The 17,185-nt window shown below is 43.4% G+C and overlaps 1 protein-coding gene across 1 annotated transcript in view; it reads right to left on the bottom strand.

Annotated features, from left to right (window-relative positions):
- The window catches only part of LOC116517838 (transmembrane channel-like protein 7), a 32,193-nt gene extending 15,411 nt beyond the window's left edge, over nucleotides 1–16,782 (bottom strand). The window contains 14 exon segments of the mRNA XM_032231011.1: nucleotides 187–214; nucleotides 217–240; nucleotides 243–311; nucleotides 2,269–2,360; nucleotides 2,362–2,402; nucleotides 2,404–2,475; nucleotides 4,045–4,192; nucleotides 7,858–7,983; nucleotides 7,985–8,001; nucleotides 12,004–12,089; nucleotides 13,486–13,650; nucleotides 15,620–15,705; nucleotides 15,707–15,735; nucleotides 16,753–16,782. Of these exon segments, the coding sequence (XP_032086902.1) occupies nucleotides 187–214; nucleotides 217–240; nucleotides 243–311; nucleotides 2,269–2,360; nucleotides 2,362–2,402; nucleotides 2,404–2,475; nucleotides 4,045–4,192; nucleotides 7,858–7,983; nucleotides 7,985–8,001; nucleotides 12,004–12,089; nucleotides 13,486–13,650; nucleotides 15,620–15,705; nucleotides 15,707–15,735; nucleotides 16,753–16,782 (1,013 nt within the window).
- Nucleotides 16,783–17,185: the final 403 nt, after the last annotated feature.

Below are 17,185 nucleotides of genomic sequence, written 5' to 3'. Positions count from 1 at the left end.
CGATGTGCCCCATTTCCTAGGTGACCATTAAGCGTCTCTAATTATTTTCCTACTGAAAACCGTGCTTCTGAATCCTATCTGGATCCGCAAAAGGAACTTGGGGGTTTCCTCAGCTCTACGGACGGTGCTGCCAAACTCACCCCATGGGAGAAAAGAAAGTAAGATGGCGGAAAGGCACCGAGTTACCTGATCAGAGTTAACCGTATCTCAAGATGGGCGAATAGTCTTCGTATTTGATGAGAATGAAAAAATCAGCGGGGCAAAAAAGTTCGCGACAGTGATCACCATAGAAGGCAAGTATGGACAAAGAGGTCATCTATTTGATGTGTTTTCCTGAAAAAAAGTTTTTTTCGATGTGTTAGAGGTTTCCTAGTGTCAGCGTTCCAAGTATCATGTAGAATAAATCAGAGTCCCAGGCAAAACGATCCTTAAAGTTCCAATTTAATAAGCGGACATCTTAGCACATCTGTGTAAATCCCAATTCTGGAAATTACATCAGAAATCCCACCCAGTTAAAAGTTCATGATTTTGTCCCCACACCCACAAAATCCATCACGGGTCCAATCTTCTTCTTCCACGCTGGCGTCTCCACCCAGCTGCTTCCGGTCAGGTGTAAAAGGCGGAGACAAAAGATGACCTTGGCCTTCTAGAAAAGAATGACAACAATACATTCCACAATCCTACTCCTGTCTATTTCCCCCTCTCATCAACTATACTAAGAAACAGCATAATGAAATAAGAGAAGTGTGGCAGGCCAAAATTCTAAAAGGATATCATTGCAGGACTTAACACCTAGTTTATCTCCACCCTTAAGGGCTGGGGTTCAACAAATCGAGGTTAAAATAAATACTCGTTTAGCCCAATGGGTGACACCACTATTGTTCTAAGCCAATTCCCCTCCCCCACCGAGCTATTGAGAAAATACAACTGTTTTGAAAGAATAAATGACCTAGGGCAGGGGGTCAGCAAACTGCGGCTCCAGAGCCGCATGTGGCTCTTTCCTCCCTCTGCTGCGGCTCCATCACCGGTCCGGCTTTTGAGAGGAGCTTCCGGTAGGGGGAGGGGGGGGGAGAAGCACAGTGCGCCAGAAGAAGACTCTATGGCAAGGGGAGGGTTTTCCAGTTGTTTCCGGAATTGATAGGGCTTTCGGTTATGACAGGTAGAGGAAAAAGGATCCGCGCTAGGAGGAACTCTACAGTGGAGGAACTGAACTTCCGGTCAGCTCAGAATTGAACAGGTGGGCTTCTGGTTAGGACCTTTGTGGCTCCCGGGTTTTCTTTTCTGTGCGAAATGGTCCAATGGCTCTTTGAGTGGTTAAGTTTGCCGACCCCTGACTTAAGGCAGTGATGGCTAACTGTGAGGAATATAATGCTAACAGTTGAGTTGCAATATATAAACCATGTAACCATGTTGTACCTGTTTCTTTAAATCATACGGTAAAATGTGATTGGTTGCTGTTTTCCTCAATCGGCCATAAGATGGAGCCAGAATGACTGTTAGCTCCTCTGTTTGTTAGATGCTGGGCTGATCTGATCTGAGTGTTTTGGAAGCTGCCTGTTAGAAAGTGCCGTGAGCTATTGTAAGTTTTGCAACTGATAGCAAACTTTGAGTACCGAACTGATTATATGATACTGGACTATGTTATTTGGATTATCCCTTAACTGAAAGACGTTGATGACTGACTGTCTTATCCGTGTATGACTTGGACTGTTGATGGACTCTGATACCTCTATTTCCACGAAAGTAAAAGCCTATTTAAACTGCAGTGTCTCTGTATGCTGGTTTGTGTGTTCTCCAACACAACTCTCACAACGCTTCGCTGAATGTACTCGCTCTCCCACGGGGAGCTTACCTAACACTAACCTTTTTGGTGCTGAGGGCACAAAGCACGTACTCATAACTGCAAAATGCAATGCATGCACCACCCCCCTGTGCATGCGCTCCCCCCGTGCATGCGCACACGCCCTCTCACACATTTTTGGCTACCCGGTTGGTGGAGGCCGGCTTTCCAGGCCCAAAACAGGGCATGTGGGGGCAAATGCATGCGCACAACCCCCAAATACAATGCGAGAGCCCCCTGCTCATGGGCTCTGCCCACTTGCATGTACTCTTGCATCACCTACATGCATCCCGTCCACCCCGCCCCCACCCACTTATGCAGGTCAGAGCCCCGAAGACCAACTGGCCAATGGAGGCTCGTGCGCTTTCTGTGCCACCTGTGGTACCCATAGAGTCGCTATCATGGCTTTCCCAGAGATAAGTTGGGATCAGAGCATAATTTCAAACATCGCTTGCTACTTACTGGGAAAGCGTGTTCTTGTGAATAGACGGTTACTCTGTAGATGGAATAAAACCAAGCCACAAACAGCCAAAACGACACAGTTTAAGAAGATCCTCAAAGATATACATCCGTGTTTCCTCTTTGAGGCTTCTGTCTGCTGCCCTCTGTCTTAACCGTTCATCCTGCAAATCCGTCTGTGAACAGAAATAAGATTTATAGGCTTAATTTTTAAAAAAATTTTATTAACAAAACATGTAAAATACACACACACAAAACCTAGACGTACACCACATTTACACAATACGAAGAGGAGCTTCCTGTTCTTTCTAATAGCAATTATCAATCGATACCGCTCACCTTATATTATTTCCCCTTCTATTGTATTTCATTTGGATTTCACCATTCTTAACCCTCTTATTTTACTCATAACTATTATTTTTTGAGTTTTGTTATATTCCTTCATTGATCCTTGTTTCTTTCCTCCATCCCCCTATACCATTTATCCCATATCTGGTATGGAGCCGAGGTGGCGCAGTGTTAAATGCAGCACTGCAGGCTACTTCAGCTGACTGCAGCTGATGCAGTTCTGCAGTTTGGCTGTTCAAATCTCACCGGCTCAGAGTTGACTCAGCCTTCCATCCTTTCCGAGGTGGGTAAAATGAGGACCCGGATTGTTGTTGGGGGGCGATATGCTGACTCTGTAAACCGCTTAGAGAGGGCTGAAAGCTCTATGAAGGGGTATATAGTCTAACTGCTATTGCTATTGGTAGAATTCTGATTTTTCTTTTCCCTGGATTTCTTTAGTTAGTTTGTCCATTTCGGTACAGTCCATAATCTTTCTTATTATTTCATCTTCGCTTGGAATTAATTTGCTTATCCATTTCTGGACAAAGGCAATCCTTGCCGCCACAATTTTATGTAGTATTAAATACTGGATTTCTTTTTTGTATTTCACTGACATTATTCCTAATAAAAAAAAATTCAGGTTTCCATTCTATTTTATAGGCTTAACTTTTAAATCAATCAACATCAACATAATTTTTAAACAAATCTTTGGGTCATAAGAAAGAGACCATCTGTCCAGTCTGCGGCCATCTCCTTTTGGATCTTGGCCTGCCACACTTTCCATTATTCTGCTACGCATTTTCTATTGTTGGAAAATGGGATTGTTAGGAGTCACATACTATGTAGCCAAAACAAAATTCCTTTCTAGAAAGCCAAGGTCATCCTTTGTCTTTGCACCTCTGCACATGACAGGAACTGGATGGGTGGAGCTGCCAGCATGCCAGTGGGAGATTGGACCATGTGAGGGGACTTGTGGGTGTGGGGGCAAGACCTTAAACTTTCAACTGGGGGAAAACTGGGAAGCTTTCAGATTCGGTTTTTCCCAGATGTGCCACGTGGCTCTCTTAATAAATTGGAACTTTGAGCAATACTTTGCCTTGGACTCTGATTTAATTTTGGATGCTATTTGGAACCCTGACACCATAATCATCAGAGACAAAGCAATTACTTATTCCTGGTCAGAAGACAAGAGAAATGTTGTATAATTTAACAATCATGTACTATTCATTTTTTTTTACTTTTATTGCTGATTTTTCTAAAAGAACTTGTAATAAATGCCAGGAAGGGGGGAAAATCTTACATACACTATTTCTAGGAAATATTGTATTGTCCTGCATTGCAAGTTTATTCAATTTGCTATTTGGGATAATTGATCAACGAGGAGTTCAATACATTCTTGGAAAAAGAAATATACGTACTTTAAGTTCATAAAGTAAACTACTTTGTTTCAGCCGCGCAGCGTTTTCATCTGTGATGCAGAAATCCCAGCCAGCAAGAATTTTATTGCAGTAGCTCTGAAACGGATCTTCGTTGTATATCAAACTTCGCTTAAAACCTTCCACTGAGCTGTTCATAACATTGCCAGGGTGGTTTTTAAAAGAAGAAGAGAAGAGGAGGAGGAGGAGGAGGGGAGGAGGAGAGGAGGAGGAGGAGGAAGAAGAAGAAGAAAGAAGAAGGAGAAGGAGGGGAGGAGGAGAAAGAAAAGAAGAAGAGAAGAAGAAGAAGGAGAGAGAGAAGGAGAAGGAAAGAGAGAGGAGGAGAAGTGAAGAAGAAGAAGAAAGAAGAAGAAGAAAGAAGGAGAAGAGGAGGAGGAGAGGGAGGAGGAGGAGAAGAAGAAGAGGAGAAGAAGAAGAAGAAGAAGAAGAAGAAGAAGAAGAAGAAGAGAAGAAGAAAAGAAGAAGAAAGAGAAGAAAGATAAGAGCAGTGTTAGAAATGTCAGGATTGGAGTTAGAAAAAAATTCTACACAAACTGTCCATGATGGTTGGGGAACTCTGGGAGTTTGAAGTCCACAGCATCTTAAAGTCACTACCCTACTATAATAATAAACTTACTTTGGACGACTGTACAGAACAAATACTGGGAACGATTACAGATAACCGCTGTCTGAACAGCGAGATGGCAGATTTGGGGAATTTATATTACGGGTAGTTCCTTTTTTAAAAAAAAAACTTAAAGTTTTTTTATTGAACATACTTAAAACATTGGACACAGAGTAACCGTCATGGCAAAAAAGTCTTTGCCATACATATTAAGATATACAATTATACATTATAACCACCCTGCTTATCTACATTTGTTCTATTCAGTATTTACAAATATAAAAGTATCGTATTTCCAACCATGTTGCTTTGCTTTCCTCTTATACACTTTCACTGTTAATAGTTCACACATAATTCTATCTCCATTCTATAAATCAGTGGTTCTCAACCTGTGGGCGGGACTCCCTTTGGGGGGTCAAAACGAACCCTTTCACAGGGTCGCCTAAGACCATCGAAAACACATATTTTCAATGGTCTTAGCGAGACAACCAATTTTATGGTTGAGGGTCACCACAACATGAGGAACTGTATTAAAGGGTCGCGGCATTGGAAGGTTGAGAACCCACAGTTCAGCGACAAAAGGGCAAACGCAAAACCGCGCCCAACTAAACCGCGGTGACAAAACCCGCGAGTTCTACAGCGCTCCGACGATTGAGCGCTGAATCGGGCTGACAACAGCGCGGCGACAGAAGCGCGCTGTAAAACTAAAACCTAACCCTAATCCTAACCCTAAACGTAACGCTAACCCTAACCCTTACCTTAACTTAAATCGGCTTCTGTCGCCGCGCTGTTGTAAAGCTCCTTCTGTCTCCCGCGCTGTTGTCGCCGCGCTGTTGTTGGCGCGTTGATGACATCGCAGTTTAGCGATGCGGTTTTGTCGTGTGCACTTTTGTCGGGTCACCGGAGAACCACTGCTATAATCGTAGTCGTGCTTATTTTGAGTCATTGCTTTTTGTTCCAAACATTGATAAGATTTGTCCCAGATCTTATAATATTCTGATTTGTCTTTGTTCTTCAATTCCCACTCCAATTTATCCATTTCAGCACAAATCAGAATTTTCCTAATTACTTCCTCTTCTTGTGGAATTTCCCTTTTTTTCCAGTTTGGGCAAAGACCATTCTTGCTGCCATTAAGAATATGTATTGTTAAGTAATACCCCCTTGTTATATTTTATTCAGGTAGTTCTCGACCAAAATTGAGCCCAACATTTCTGTTGCTAAGCGAGACAGTTGGTTAAGTGAGCTCTGCCCCATTTTACAATCTTTCTGCCGCCGTGAGTAAATCACTTGGAGTTGCTAAGCTAGTCACACGGTTGTAAGTGAATCTGGATTCCTGTTTGACTTTGCTTGTCAGAAGGTCATAAGAAATGATCACGTGACCCCGGGACCCCCTGTTGTCAACCCTGACCGAAGCCATTTTGGAAGCTTCACTGGAGCTGAGGGATAGTGTGGCGGGATTTTAGATAGCGGGATTGGTAGCCAAAACAAAAACACTTTCTCCTGGAACCAAGGGCATTCTCACACCTGGTCGGCAGGATGTCACCAGGCAGCCACACAGCACCGTGATTGGACCATGTGACTGATTGTTTTGAGAAAGGGACCTTTAATTAGGTGAAAACCCCGGGAAACTTCAGTGTCGGTTTCACCAGATCTGTGCCAATATGATATTTCCAATAAAGTATCCTTGAGGAATCTACCTGCCTGGAGTTTGCTTATTATGGGTCCTTTTACTTGGAACCCTGACACCCATAACGAAGAGGATTAGGGGACGGGAGGCTAAAACATATGAGGAATGGTTGAAAGAACTGGATATGTCCTAGTTTAATGAAAGAAGGACTAGGGGAGACATGATAGCAGCAGTTCCAATATCTCAGGGCTGCTCACAAAGAAGAGGGAGTCAAAACTATTCTCCAAGGCACCTGAGGGCAGGACAAGAAGGCAATGGGTGGAAACTAATCAAGGAAGAGAAGCAACTTAGAACTAGGGAGAAATTTCCTGACAGTTACGAACAATTAATTTAGTGGAACAGAAGTTGTCTCCAGAAGTTGTGAATGCCCCCACACTGAAGTTTTAAGAAGATGTTGGATAGCCATTTGTCTGAAACAGTATAGGGTTCCTGCCTAGGCAGGGGTGGGACTAGAAGACCTCCAAGGCCCTTCCAACTCTGCTATTGTATTGTATTGTATAACTGTCACAAATCTGAACTAGTTGCAAGCGCTTGAATTTTGCTCATATGACCATGAGGATGCTGCAATCGTTGTAACGATGAAAACGATCATGTCACTTTTTTCAGAATTGCCATTTTAACTTCCAACAGTCCCTAACTGAATTGCTGTAATTCGAGGACTACTGTGCACTCAGTCATTAGACTATCTTCATGTCTTTTAAAATACCCAAAGCCCTTTAATTCTTCAATTCCCCTCCCCCTTTGGAACGAACCTCCCCGCAGAGATTCGGACCTCACCTCTCTCAGGCCTTCCGAAAAGCCGTTAAAACCTGGCTGTGTCGGCAGGCCTGAGTTGATGAGCTCCCGTCCCCTCTCGACTGTGTGGCTTGTATGGCTATTTTAAATGCTTGTCTTGTAATTTTGTGTTCCTTTTTCCCCTTGAGTTGTTCGCCGCCCTGAGTCCGTAGGAATAGGGCGGCATATAAATAAACAAATCTCAATCTCAATCCCCCATGATACTAAAACTGTAGGGGGAGATATTGAAAAAAGGAGGAATGAAGGGTGGAATGTTGATTTAATTATGGAAACATAAACAACAAAATAGGTGGAAAACACACGTCTTTGAATATTATAGCGATATGAAAGGGGGGAAAAAAGTTAAAATAGGAATAGAAAATAGTGGGGGGGAATAATAATTATGTATTAATACGTTAAGATATACAAAAGCACAGAAAGATGGTTCAGAAAGGAAGGGTGATAATAAATAACATGTACGAATAATATGAAACAATGGAAATGAAATGTAATATTTAGGAATAATAAGGCTATGTTTATGTGTACTGAAATTTATGTTACCCAGTTACCACACCATTCCCGCATTGATACATATAAAGGATATAAAATAAATATTTGATTGGGGGGGAGGGGAAAAGAATACTTCAATCCCCAAATCTGCTCTTTAGAATGGCCATTTCTATCGCCCTGGCTTGCCGAAGGGAAGGTTGATTTTCCCAGCAGGATTTACCGTTTGATAATCCAGACGAAGCTCATCGAAAGGTAAGCCAGCGTGATCAGCAAATACCCCAGCGGCACGTGGTACTCCAGCAGCCCCAAAGGTACGTTATCCACCGAGTAATAGCCATAAAAGGCCGGTCATTTCAAGAAACCCCTGCAGAGAGAATTCAACAAAAGAAGGTCAAGCTACTCCATTCAGACTCACAATGGGGAACGGTCAAGCTTTAGAAATCATGCTCGCGCAGCAAGACAGCAATCTGAAACCATCAATGGCTCTTAGGTTGCAGCCAATACAAGCCGTTTTTCCCCTTCTATTTTTGGCTCATTCAGAAACCCAACAGCAACAGAAGTCAAATCCTAGATCTAAACCCGCGGGCCTGGCCTGAAAACACACAAAGTGATTCTCTTTTATACATGATAATTAAACTGAGTTGTGAATTGACTGAATATGACAATAGAACAAACAACTAAGCATGGGTTAAAATACATGAAACATGGACATATATAGAACTTTTAAGATGAATAAGGTGAGATGTTTACCGCTTGTTATTCTATATAATATGTTAAAAAATATAAACTAACGGTTGGATTGGCAATATATAAGTCATATAGCAATGCTGTACCTGTCTCTTTAAATCATACTGTAAAATGTGATTGGTTGCTGTTTTCCTCAATCGGCCATAAGAGGGAGCCAGAATGACTGTTAGTTCTCTGTTTGTTAGATGCTGGGCTGATCTGATCTGAGTGTTTTGGAAGCTGGCTGTTAGAAAGTGCCGTGAGCTATTGTAAATTTTGCAACTGCTAGCAAACTTTGTACTGAACTGATTATATGATATTGGACTATGTTATTTGGATTATCCCTTAACTGAAAGACATTGATGACTGTCTTATCCATGTATGACTTGGACTGTTTGATGGACTCTGATACCTCTATTTCCACAAAAGTAAAAGCCTATTTAAACTGCAGTGTCTCTGTATGCTGGTTTGTGTGTTCTCCAAGACAACTCCACAACGCTTCTCTGAACGCACTCGCTCTCCCAATGGGAAGCTTACTTAACATAATAGATTAAGGGAATTGTAATGAACATTGAACAGTGAGGATTGCCATTTATACACAATTAAGGGTAATTTAATCTAAGACATGGAAAATGGAGAGGGAACATGAAATACACCTACAATGGGAAACTATTGAGATTTAAAGACAGAATCACTAACTGGGGGCATGTAAGGATGTATAATTATATAAAGATAATGATGAGAATAGCTGGGGAATTGTAACTAGGTCTACATCTCGGACAAAATTAGGCTGGTGGGGAGGGTTTTAAAAGCACAATGACTATATATGTATATTTTGTGTTCTATCTTTTTCTTTAAAAAAGGAGAATACATGTTAAAATTAAATATGTATATTGAAAATGAATTATAAGTACCATCAACATAAAAGGGAGCTTTCTCAGAAGCTGAAATACACCAAGTAAATGAGATGAAGAGTGTGGAGGAGAGAGGGAAGGGAAGGAGAGATGGATGGGAGAGGGCAAAGTGGGGAAAGAGGAGGAGAGAAAGGAGGAGTGGAAAGGGGAGGAGGAGAGAGAGGAAGTAGAGAAAAGAGGGAAGAAAGGAGGTAGGGAAGGGAGGAGGAGGGAGAAAAGTGATGGATAAGATACTAATATGGTGTACGGAGAGCAGAAGAGCCAATAATTGTTTTTTGGGAGTTGATGGTAAGGTGAATTGATGTAAACATTTAATAATACAATACGATGTTGGCTATGTAATAGTATACATGTGGATTATATGTTATGAAAATTAAAATTAAAAAAACTTTATAACAGAGAAATAGCGAAGGACAGGCCCGCGGTGACTTAGCCAGCAAAAACGGAGCTTGGGAGGGTCACCGTTTTCAGCCACGATGACCTCCTGCAACCCTCTGTCCATGAAAACGGAGCCTGGGGAGGCTGTGCACGGCCCACCTAGGCTCCGTTTCGGCTGCGATTTCCTCCTGTCGCCTTCTGCCAGCAAAAAAATGGAGCCCAGGGAGGCTGCACGGTAGAGAGTGACAGAAGGCTGTCGCGGCTCAAAACAGAGCCTTGGTGAGTGATGTCGAGCTGGCCATGCCCACCCACCCCAGCCACAACCCTGATGTGGCCCTCAATGAAATCAAGTTTGACACCCCTGTGCCAGAAGTATTTTTCAAGAAGAGGGGGTCCCTAGCAAACAACATTGTCAGGATGATCTGTGGTTATCTGGTCCAAAATTTGGGATTGCAGAGAAGTGCAATAGGTCAACGTCAGAACATCGCTTCTAGCGTGCTGTCGTTATTGCCCCATGCTCTTAGCAGCTGTTAGTTTAGGGGGTCTGGTGTCATCCTCTTTATCTGAAAGGCTGCAAGAAGGAATCAAGATAAAAGATTTCACCAGCTTCGCCTGACGCAATTCACTTTTTCTAAGCATCTACCTGCGGAGGAATTGACAAACACATTTAGCCAGGTGGCTAAATGCCCCTTTAAACATCGCCTGATAGACCAAGCGCGGGTTAATTTCGGAAAGCAAAAAAGCCTGGAGTCTGACTGCACCTTTCCCGACTCACAACCTTTTTATTGAAATGCGTCAAATTTCTGTTTGCTAATCTTGCAAATTGGTTACACAGAAAAGGTACTTCTGAACCCCCCCCGATTTTATTTTATTTTTTATTTTATTTTAAAGAGCCGAGGTGGCGCAGTGGTTAGAGTGCCGTACTGCAGCCACTTCAGCTGACTGTTATCTGCAGTTCGGCGGTTCAAATCTCACCGGCTCAAAGGTTGACTCAGCCTTCCATCCTTCCGAGGTGGGTGAAATGAGGACCCAGATTGTGGGGGCAATAAGCCGACTCTGTAAACCGCTTAGAGAGGGCTGAAAACCCTATGAAGTGGTATATAAGTCGAACTGCTATTGCTATTGCTATTATGTAGAGAGCGAAAAAAAGATTCTGCATCACTGTTCTCCCACTAATGCAGGGGTGGGTTCAGCCAGTTCGGACTGGTTCGGGTGGATGTTAATTTTACATGGTGGTTCGCAGAACCGGTAGTTGCAAGGACTGGTTGGCCCCACCCATCCCCTCCCTGGAGTTTCCACGCGGCCCATTCATCATGCCAGGTAAGGACAGGGCCCACACGGTGGCTCTGGGAGGGTGAAAAAGGGACCTCGCAGAAGTTCTAGACGTCTGAAACAGCCTCCAGAGCCCGGGGGAAGTCGTTTTCACCCTCCCGGAGGCTCAATGAAAGCCTCCAAAGCCTGGGGAGTGAAAACACCCCCACCCGACTGCCATAGTGCAGGAGCCCAAGTAGGCCACGCCCACCATGACCACACCCACCCAGCAACCGTGCAGGGAACCGGTTGCTAACATTTTTCAATCCCCACCCCTGCCCTAATATCTTATGATGGCAAGCTTCTATAGAAGAGGTTCCACAAATCTACACTGCCGTTTAGAACCGGTTCCAGCTCCTTTTCCCCACCCGTCCGGACATCATCGAGTTGAAGAGTGAGAGCAGGAATTCTGGGAGTTGAAGTCCACAAGTCTTAAAGCTGTCAAGTTTGAACACCCCTGGGTTTTTTTTTTCTAAAGGGTTAGGGGTTCAAGGGTCTTGTAACTTGACAGCTTTAAGACTTGTGTGCTTCAAATGCCAGAGTTTCTGAGCCAACATGATTGGAGGAGGAATTCTGGGAGTTGAAGTCCACAAGTCTTAAAGCTGTCAAGTTTGAACACCCCTGGGGTTTTTTTCCTAAAGAGTTAGGTGTGTAAGGTCTTGTAACTTGATAGCTTTAAGACTTCCGTGCTTCAAATGCCAGAGTTCCTGAGCCAACATGACTGGAGGAGGAATTCTGGGAGTTGAAGTCCACAAGTCTTAAAGCTGTCAAGTTTGAACACCCCTGGAGTTTTTTTCTAAAGGGTTAGGGGTGCAAGGGTCTTGCAACTTGACCGCTTTAAGACTTGCACATTTCAATGCCAGAGTTCCTGAGCCAACATTTTGGTTGCTAAGCAAGAGCGTTGTTAAATGAGTTTCACCTCACTTTACAAGTTGGCCACGCCTACCCAGTCACCTTTTTTTTAATCAGAAAGGACTAGGAACTTGATTTTTTTTTAAATAGCAAAAGGTTTTAGAAAGTTATGATCAACTACTCACCGTGCCAGATAGCAGGTCTATAATGTAACTGTAGAAGTGGACCAGTCCCTTGGTGTTGCCGATGGTGTAAACGGTGCATTCTGGCCCTGTAAGGAACGAAATTTAGAGCAAAAATAAAAACGAGAAGGAACAAAAAAAAATGATATTTGTTGTGGCCCGTCGGTGGGCAGCGGAGCTGACAGCAGAGTCAGACAGTGAGGAGGTTGGGGAGGAACATGGGACAATCCTGGGGCCTGAGGAAAGCTCAGACAAGGGCTCTGCGTCGGAGGCAGAGAGGGAGTTAGACAGCAGTGAGGCAGAGAGAACAGCTGGAGCCTGTTCCCAGCGTGCGCATGCGCAGAGCTGCCAGAAGACAAGGACAACTAGGAAATCAGGGTAGGCTTGGGAGTAAAGCCACACCTTAGAGGTGATTGGCCCCTCCCATAGGATACAAAAGAGCGAAAGGGGAGGGGGCTTTTGCAGGAAACAATTCATTCCTTCGGTCGTGTCAAGAGTGGAAAGTTCAGTTTGTGACTATAAGAGACTCTGGGCCAAGTTTTGCCTTGCCCTGCATTTGGAAACTAGTTATATGGCAGCTCTCCAAGCGAGATAAGGTTCGTGTGGATAAATATTCCTTGGAAAGACTGTTTGCTAAAGCCTGGCTGACTGTGAATGAAAGGAATTCACAGTCGTGTAAATAAGAGAGGTTTTGCCAGGACTAAGACTCTGCTTCATGCTTGTTAAGGAAGCCCGGGTCAAAACAATGTTCTGCCCGAAAGCTGCATCGAGCATAGCCTGTTTTTCTATAGTCAGCTACAGATAGTCCTTGACTTATGACCACCCTTGGGATTGGGATTTCCATTGCAGAAAGCAAGGCGGTTGTCAAGTGAACTTATTACCTTTTTTTGCCATGGTCATTCAGCAAATCACTGCAATTGTTAAGCAAACTATGAAGTTGCTAAGTGAATCCGGCTCCTCCCATTGGTTTTTGTTAATTGGAAACTGCCTGGGAAGTGGCCAGCATTTGGCCATCATATGACCCTGGGACCCTGCAACCTTTGTAAGTAGACGTGATTGCCAAACGCCCCAATTCTGATCACATGACCATCAGAGGTGGGATTCAGCAGGTTCTGACCAGTTCTGGAAAACCAGTAGTGGGAATTTTGAGTAGTTCGGAGAATCAGCAAATATCACTTCTGGCTGGCCACGCCCCTGTCTATTCTCTGCCTCCTGAGTCCCAGCTGATCGGGAGGAAATGAGGATTTTGCAGTAACCTTCCCCTGCCACGCCCTCCAAGCCATGCCACCAAGCCACGCCCACAGAATCAGTAGTAAAAAAAAAAATCAATCCCACCATTGATGACCACGTTGCGTCGGTTAGAACGCGAGGACCTATCCAAAGTCTTTTTTTTTCAGTGCCAGATTCTAATGGTCGGTTAAATGAATGGCTGTAAACTGAGGACTGATCGTGTTCTGGAAAGGGCTTGAGCGAAGAGCGAGTTACCTGTTTCTGGGGGAACTTTCACGTAGCTGCCATTCACAACTCCGTATTTAGCAAGAGCCGTCGGGAGGGTGATGAAGCCGAACAGGAGAAGGAAGATGATGACGTTTAACACCACCAGGAACCGCAGGAAAGAGAAGTAGGACTTGATCCCAGTGCCAAATTTCTCTAAGAGAAAGAGAGAGAATGAAGAGAATGAATATGGAAAAATGTTCCCGCATTGCACGAATCAATTTTTTTTCATAGTTTTTTATTTTTTATTTTCATAATCACATGTATACTATTAAATAGCCAACATCATACTGTATATTAAATGTTTACATCAATTCATCTTACCATCAACTCTCCCCTCCAAAAAAGAAAAAAAAACCAGTTATTGGCTCTTCTGCTCTCCATATACTATATTTGTGCGTTCACTTCCTTCTTCTTCTCTCCCCCTCCCTACCTCCTTTCTTCTTTCTATCCTCCTTCCCTTCTCTACTTCCCCTTCCTTTCTCCTTCTCCTCTCTCTCCTTTCCACTCCTCATTTCTCTCCTCTTCTTCCACCCCCTACCCTCTCTCCTATTCCTCTCTCCTTCCCTTACCTCTCTCCTTTTCTTCCCACTCTTCATCTCATTTGCTGAGTGTATTTCAGCTTCCGAGCAAGCTACCATTTTATGTTGATGGTATTTATAGTTCCTTTCCAATAGGCATATTTAATTTAACAAATCAATTTTTTAAGGACAGCATTCAGCATGAAGACTGTCCAGCCAATCACTCTTAGCCCCCTTAGCTGATTTGAGTTGGGGGCAGCTTTGCATGCCAATTGTGGCCTATCCCATCATGGGTTGTGCCTTAATCTAACTCTAGGAAGCAATTGGAGTATTGGAGTATCGGAGTAGTTTATTATATGCCGCCCTTTTCCCTGGGGGGACTCAGGGCGGCTTACAATTCGAAGGGAGGGGAAAACAAACAGATTAACACATAAGACAGTACATCATTAAAAGCACAACATTCATACAATTCGGGTGGGTTACGGTCTTTAACCCCAGGCCTGACGGGATAGCCAGGTTTTGAGGGCTGTGCGGAAGGTCTGGAGGGTGGTGAGGGTACGAATCTCCACAGGGAGATCGTTCCATAGGGTCGGAGCTGCCACCGAGAAGGCTCTCCTCCGCGTGGTTGCCAGTCGACATTGACGGCAGATGGAACTCGGAGGAGGCGTAATCTATGGGATCTAATTGGTCGAGTGGAGGTAATTGGCAGTAGGCGGTCTCTCAAGTACCCAGATCCACTACCATGAAGGGCTTGATTATGGTTAATTAAATAAATCTTGGGCAAGCAAGCCATATCTTAGGGTTGTTTCTCCTAAATGAACACCCATAAAATAAAATACAATTTGCTGCGGCATCCTGGTTTTAGGGTGGTCTTTTTAGAGACTCTCAAGCGGCATCATTAAACTTTTGTGCCGAGTAACAACTCTTTTCATTCTGCTTCTTCTGTTAATCAAAAGCTTGGAACCTCTTGCACAGGAGATGATCTGGTACTCCTGGGGGAGAGATGCCTTGCCTTATTCCAGATTCAGCAAAGGAGCAGAGGTGGCGCAGTGGTTAGGGTGCAGCACTGCAGGCCACTTCAGCTGACTGTTATCTGCAGTTCGGCGATTCAAATCTCACCGGCTCAAGGTTGCTCAGCCTTCCATCCTTCCGAGGTGGGTGAAATGAGGACCCAGACTGGGGGGGGGGGGGGGGGGGGGAGAATTTGCTGATTCAATTTGCTAAAAATCTGTAAACCGCTTAGAGGGGCTGAAAGCCCTATGAAGCGGTATATAAGTCTAATACATAAATAAACAACAAACAAACAAATGGGATCATAATAAATGGTCCAGGAAATCCTTCTTCAGGCATCAAAATATCTTTCTAGTACCGATATTGTAGCTCAGAGTTGAACTGTGTTCTCCTTGGTGATCTCTAAGCTTGGTGGTTTTCTTGCATTCGTTTCATTACCAAACTAGGTAACATCATCAGTGCTACTTAGCTAAGACTGCAAGGAAATAACTAAGCTCAGAGAGCACCAAAGACCCCGCATATCTTTCTAGCCTATAGTAGCATCTGCCAGCCAAGAAGCCAATATAACGGAGTGCAAAAACCATCAGACCTACCCTCGATGCTACGGATGTCATATCTCCACAATTCCAGATAAGAGATTAGGTCTTGATACTCTCTATCATTCTTTTGAGTGATTTTTAGTTGCCTTCTTCCAATGATTCCACCTTGACTGGGATTTTTTTGTTTTTCTTCAAGCTCCCTGCTCAAAAAACCCAAAAACAAACAGACATATTAAGTGCATCTCATCTCTCTTTTTGGAATGAGCAAAATACAGGTTAAATTCTTACATTACGCTAAGCATAGCTTGCTTTCTTTGGTTTTACTGAATTGTGTGAATGCAGCAACAGCAATTATTATACCGATTTTTTAGTTGACCCAGTTCTGTGAATCTCCCCAGCTATTTTTCCCCATAGACTCTGTTTTAAAAAAACACCGAGTATCATCATTCAATATTCTACCAAACTCTCAACCAATTTCCACTAGTTTGCAACTTAAAAATGCAAATAAAATAAGTGTGATGTCTTAAACCCCCTTACGCAAATTATGTGGCTACCAGTCCTCCCAATTATGCAACCCTATACCGGCAGCCCTCGACTTATGACAATTAAGCCCCAGATTTCTGTTGCTAAATGAGACAGGTGTTAAGAGAGTTGTCCCATTTGCAACCTTTCTTGCCACGGTTGTTAAGTGAATCACTGCAGTCCTTAAGTTATAGGACGGTTGTGAAGTGAATCTGGCTTCCCCATTGACTTTGCTTGTCAGGTCGCAAAAGGTGATCACATGACGGTGCGACCGTCATAAATACGAGCCACTTGCCACGTGGGTGACGTAACCACGAGGATGCTGCAATGGTCACATGTGTAAAAAAGTCATACGCCATTTTTTTCAGTGAGGTTGTAACTTCGAACGAATCTCTAAACAAAATGCTGTAAATCAAGAACTACCTGTATTAAAAGCTCTTCTTAAGCACGATGTGCAAATGGGTTCCAGAACTTTTCAAAGATCTGTTGGATTGTCCAATACATCCCATACATCCCTTTTTTTTGTGGGAAACAGCTTGAAATATAGCATGCCATTTGGAAAATCTCCACGTGCCAATTGCAAGCAGATATTTAAATAGAGCTGTAAGTTTAAAACAATCCATCACCACATCCCGTGGATTCCTCTTTTTACGAACGGGACTTACTGAATTTACTTCGCTGTCGTTGCTCTTCATGCAACGAAATTAAATGCCACCTTCAGTGCACATTATAATGGTAAAAATAAAACATACATCCTTTACATTTTATACAATTGGAAGTGAAAACTCCTGATATTGCCTTAACATTGCACTATACAGTAGAATTCAATATAGTTAGTGCCCTGGGATAGAAACTGTTTTTCTAGCCTATTTATCCTTGTTTTTAATCCTGTATCGTCTGCCACAGTGGTGGGATTCAGCCAGTTCGCACCTATTTGGGAGAACCGGTTGTTAACTTTCTAAGCAGTTCGGAGAACCGGTTGTTGGAAGAAATCTCCTTTTGGTTTTTTCCATTTTACAGGGCTAATCCTGTAAGGAAGGCAGGAAGGAGACATTCTGGTGTTGTTTCTAGACTAATTTTTATTGCCTTGCTTACAGA

Source organism: Thamnophis elegans, chromosome 14 (assembly GCF_009769535.1).
Source record: "Thamnophis elegans isolate rThaEle1 chromosome 14, rThaEle1.pri, whole genome shotgun sequence".
Taxonomy (NCBI): Eukaryota; Metazoa; Chordata; class Lepidosauria; order Squamata; family Colubridae; genus Thamnophis; species Thamnophis elegans.
This window is presented reverse-complemented; position numbering and strand designations above follow the sequence as displayed.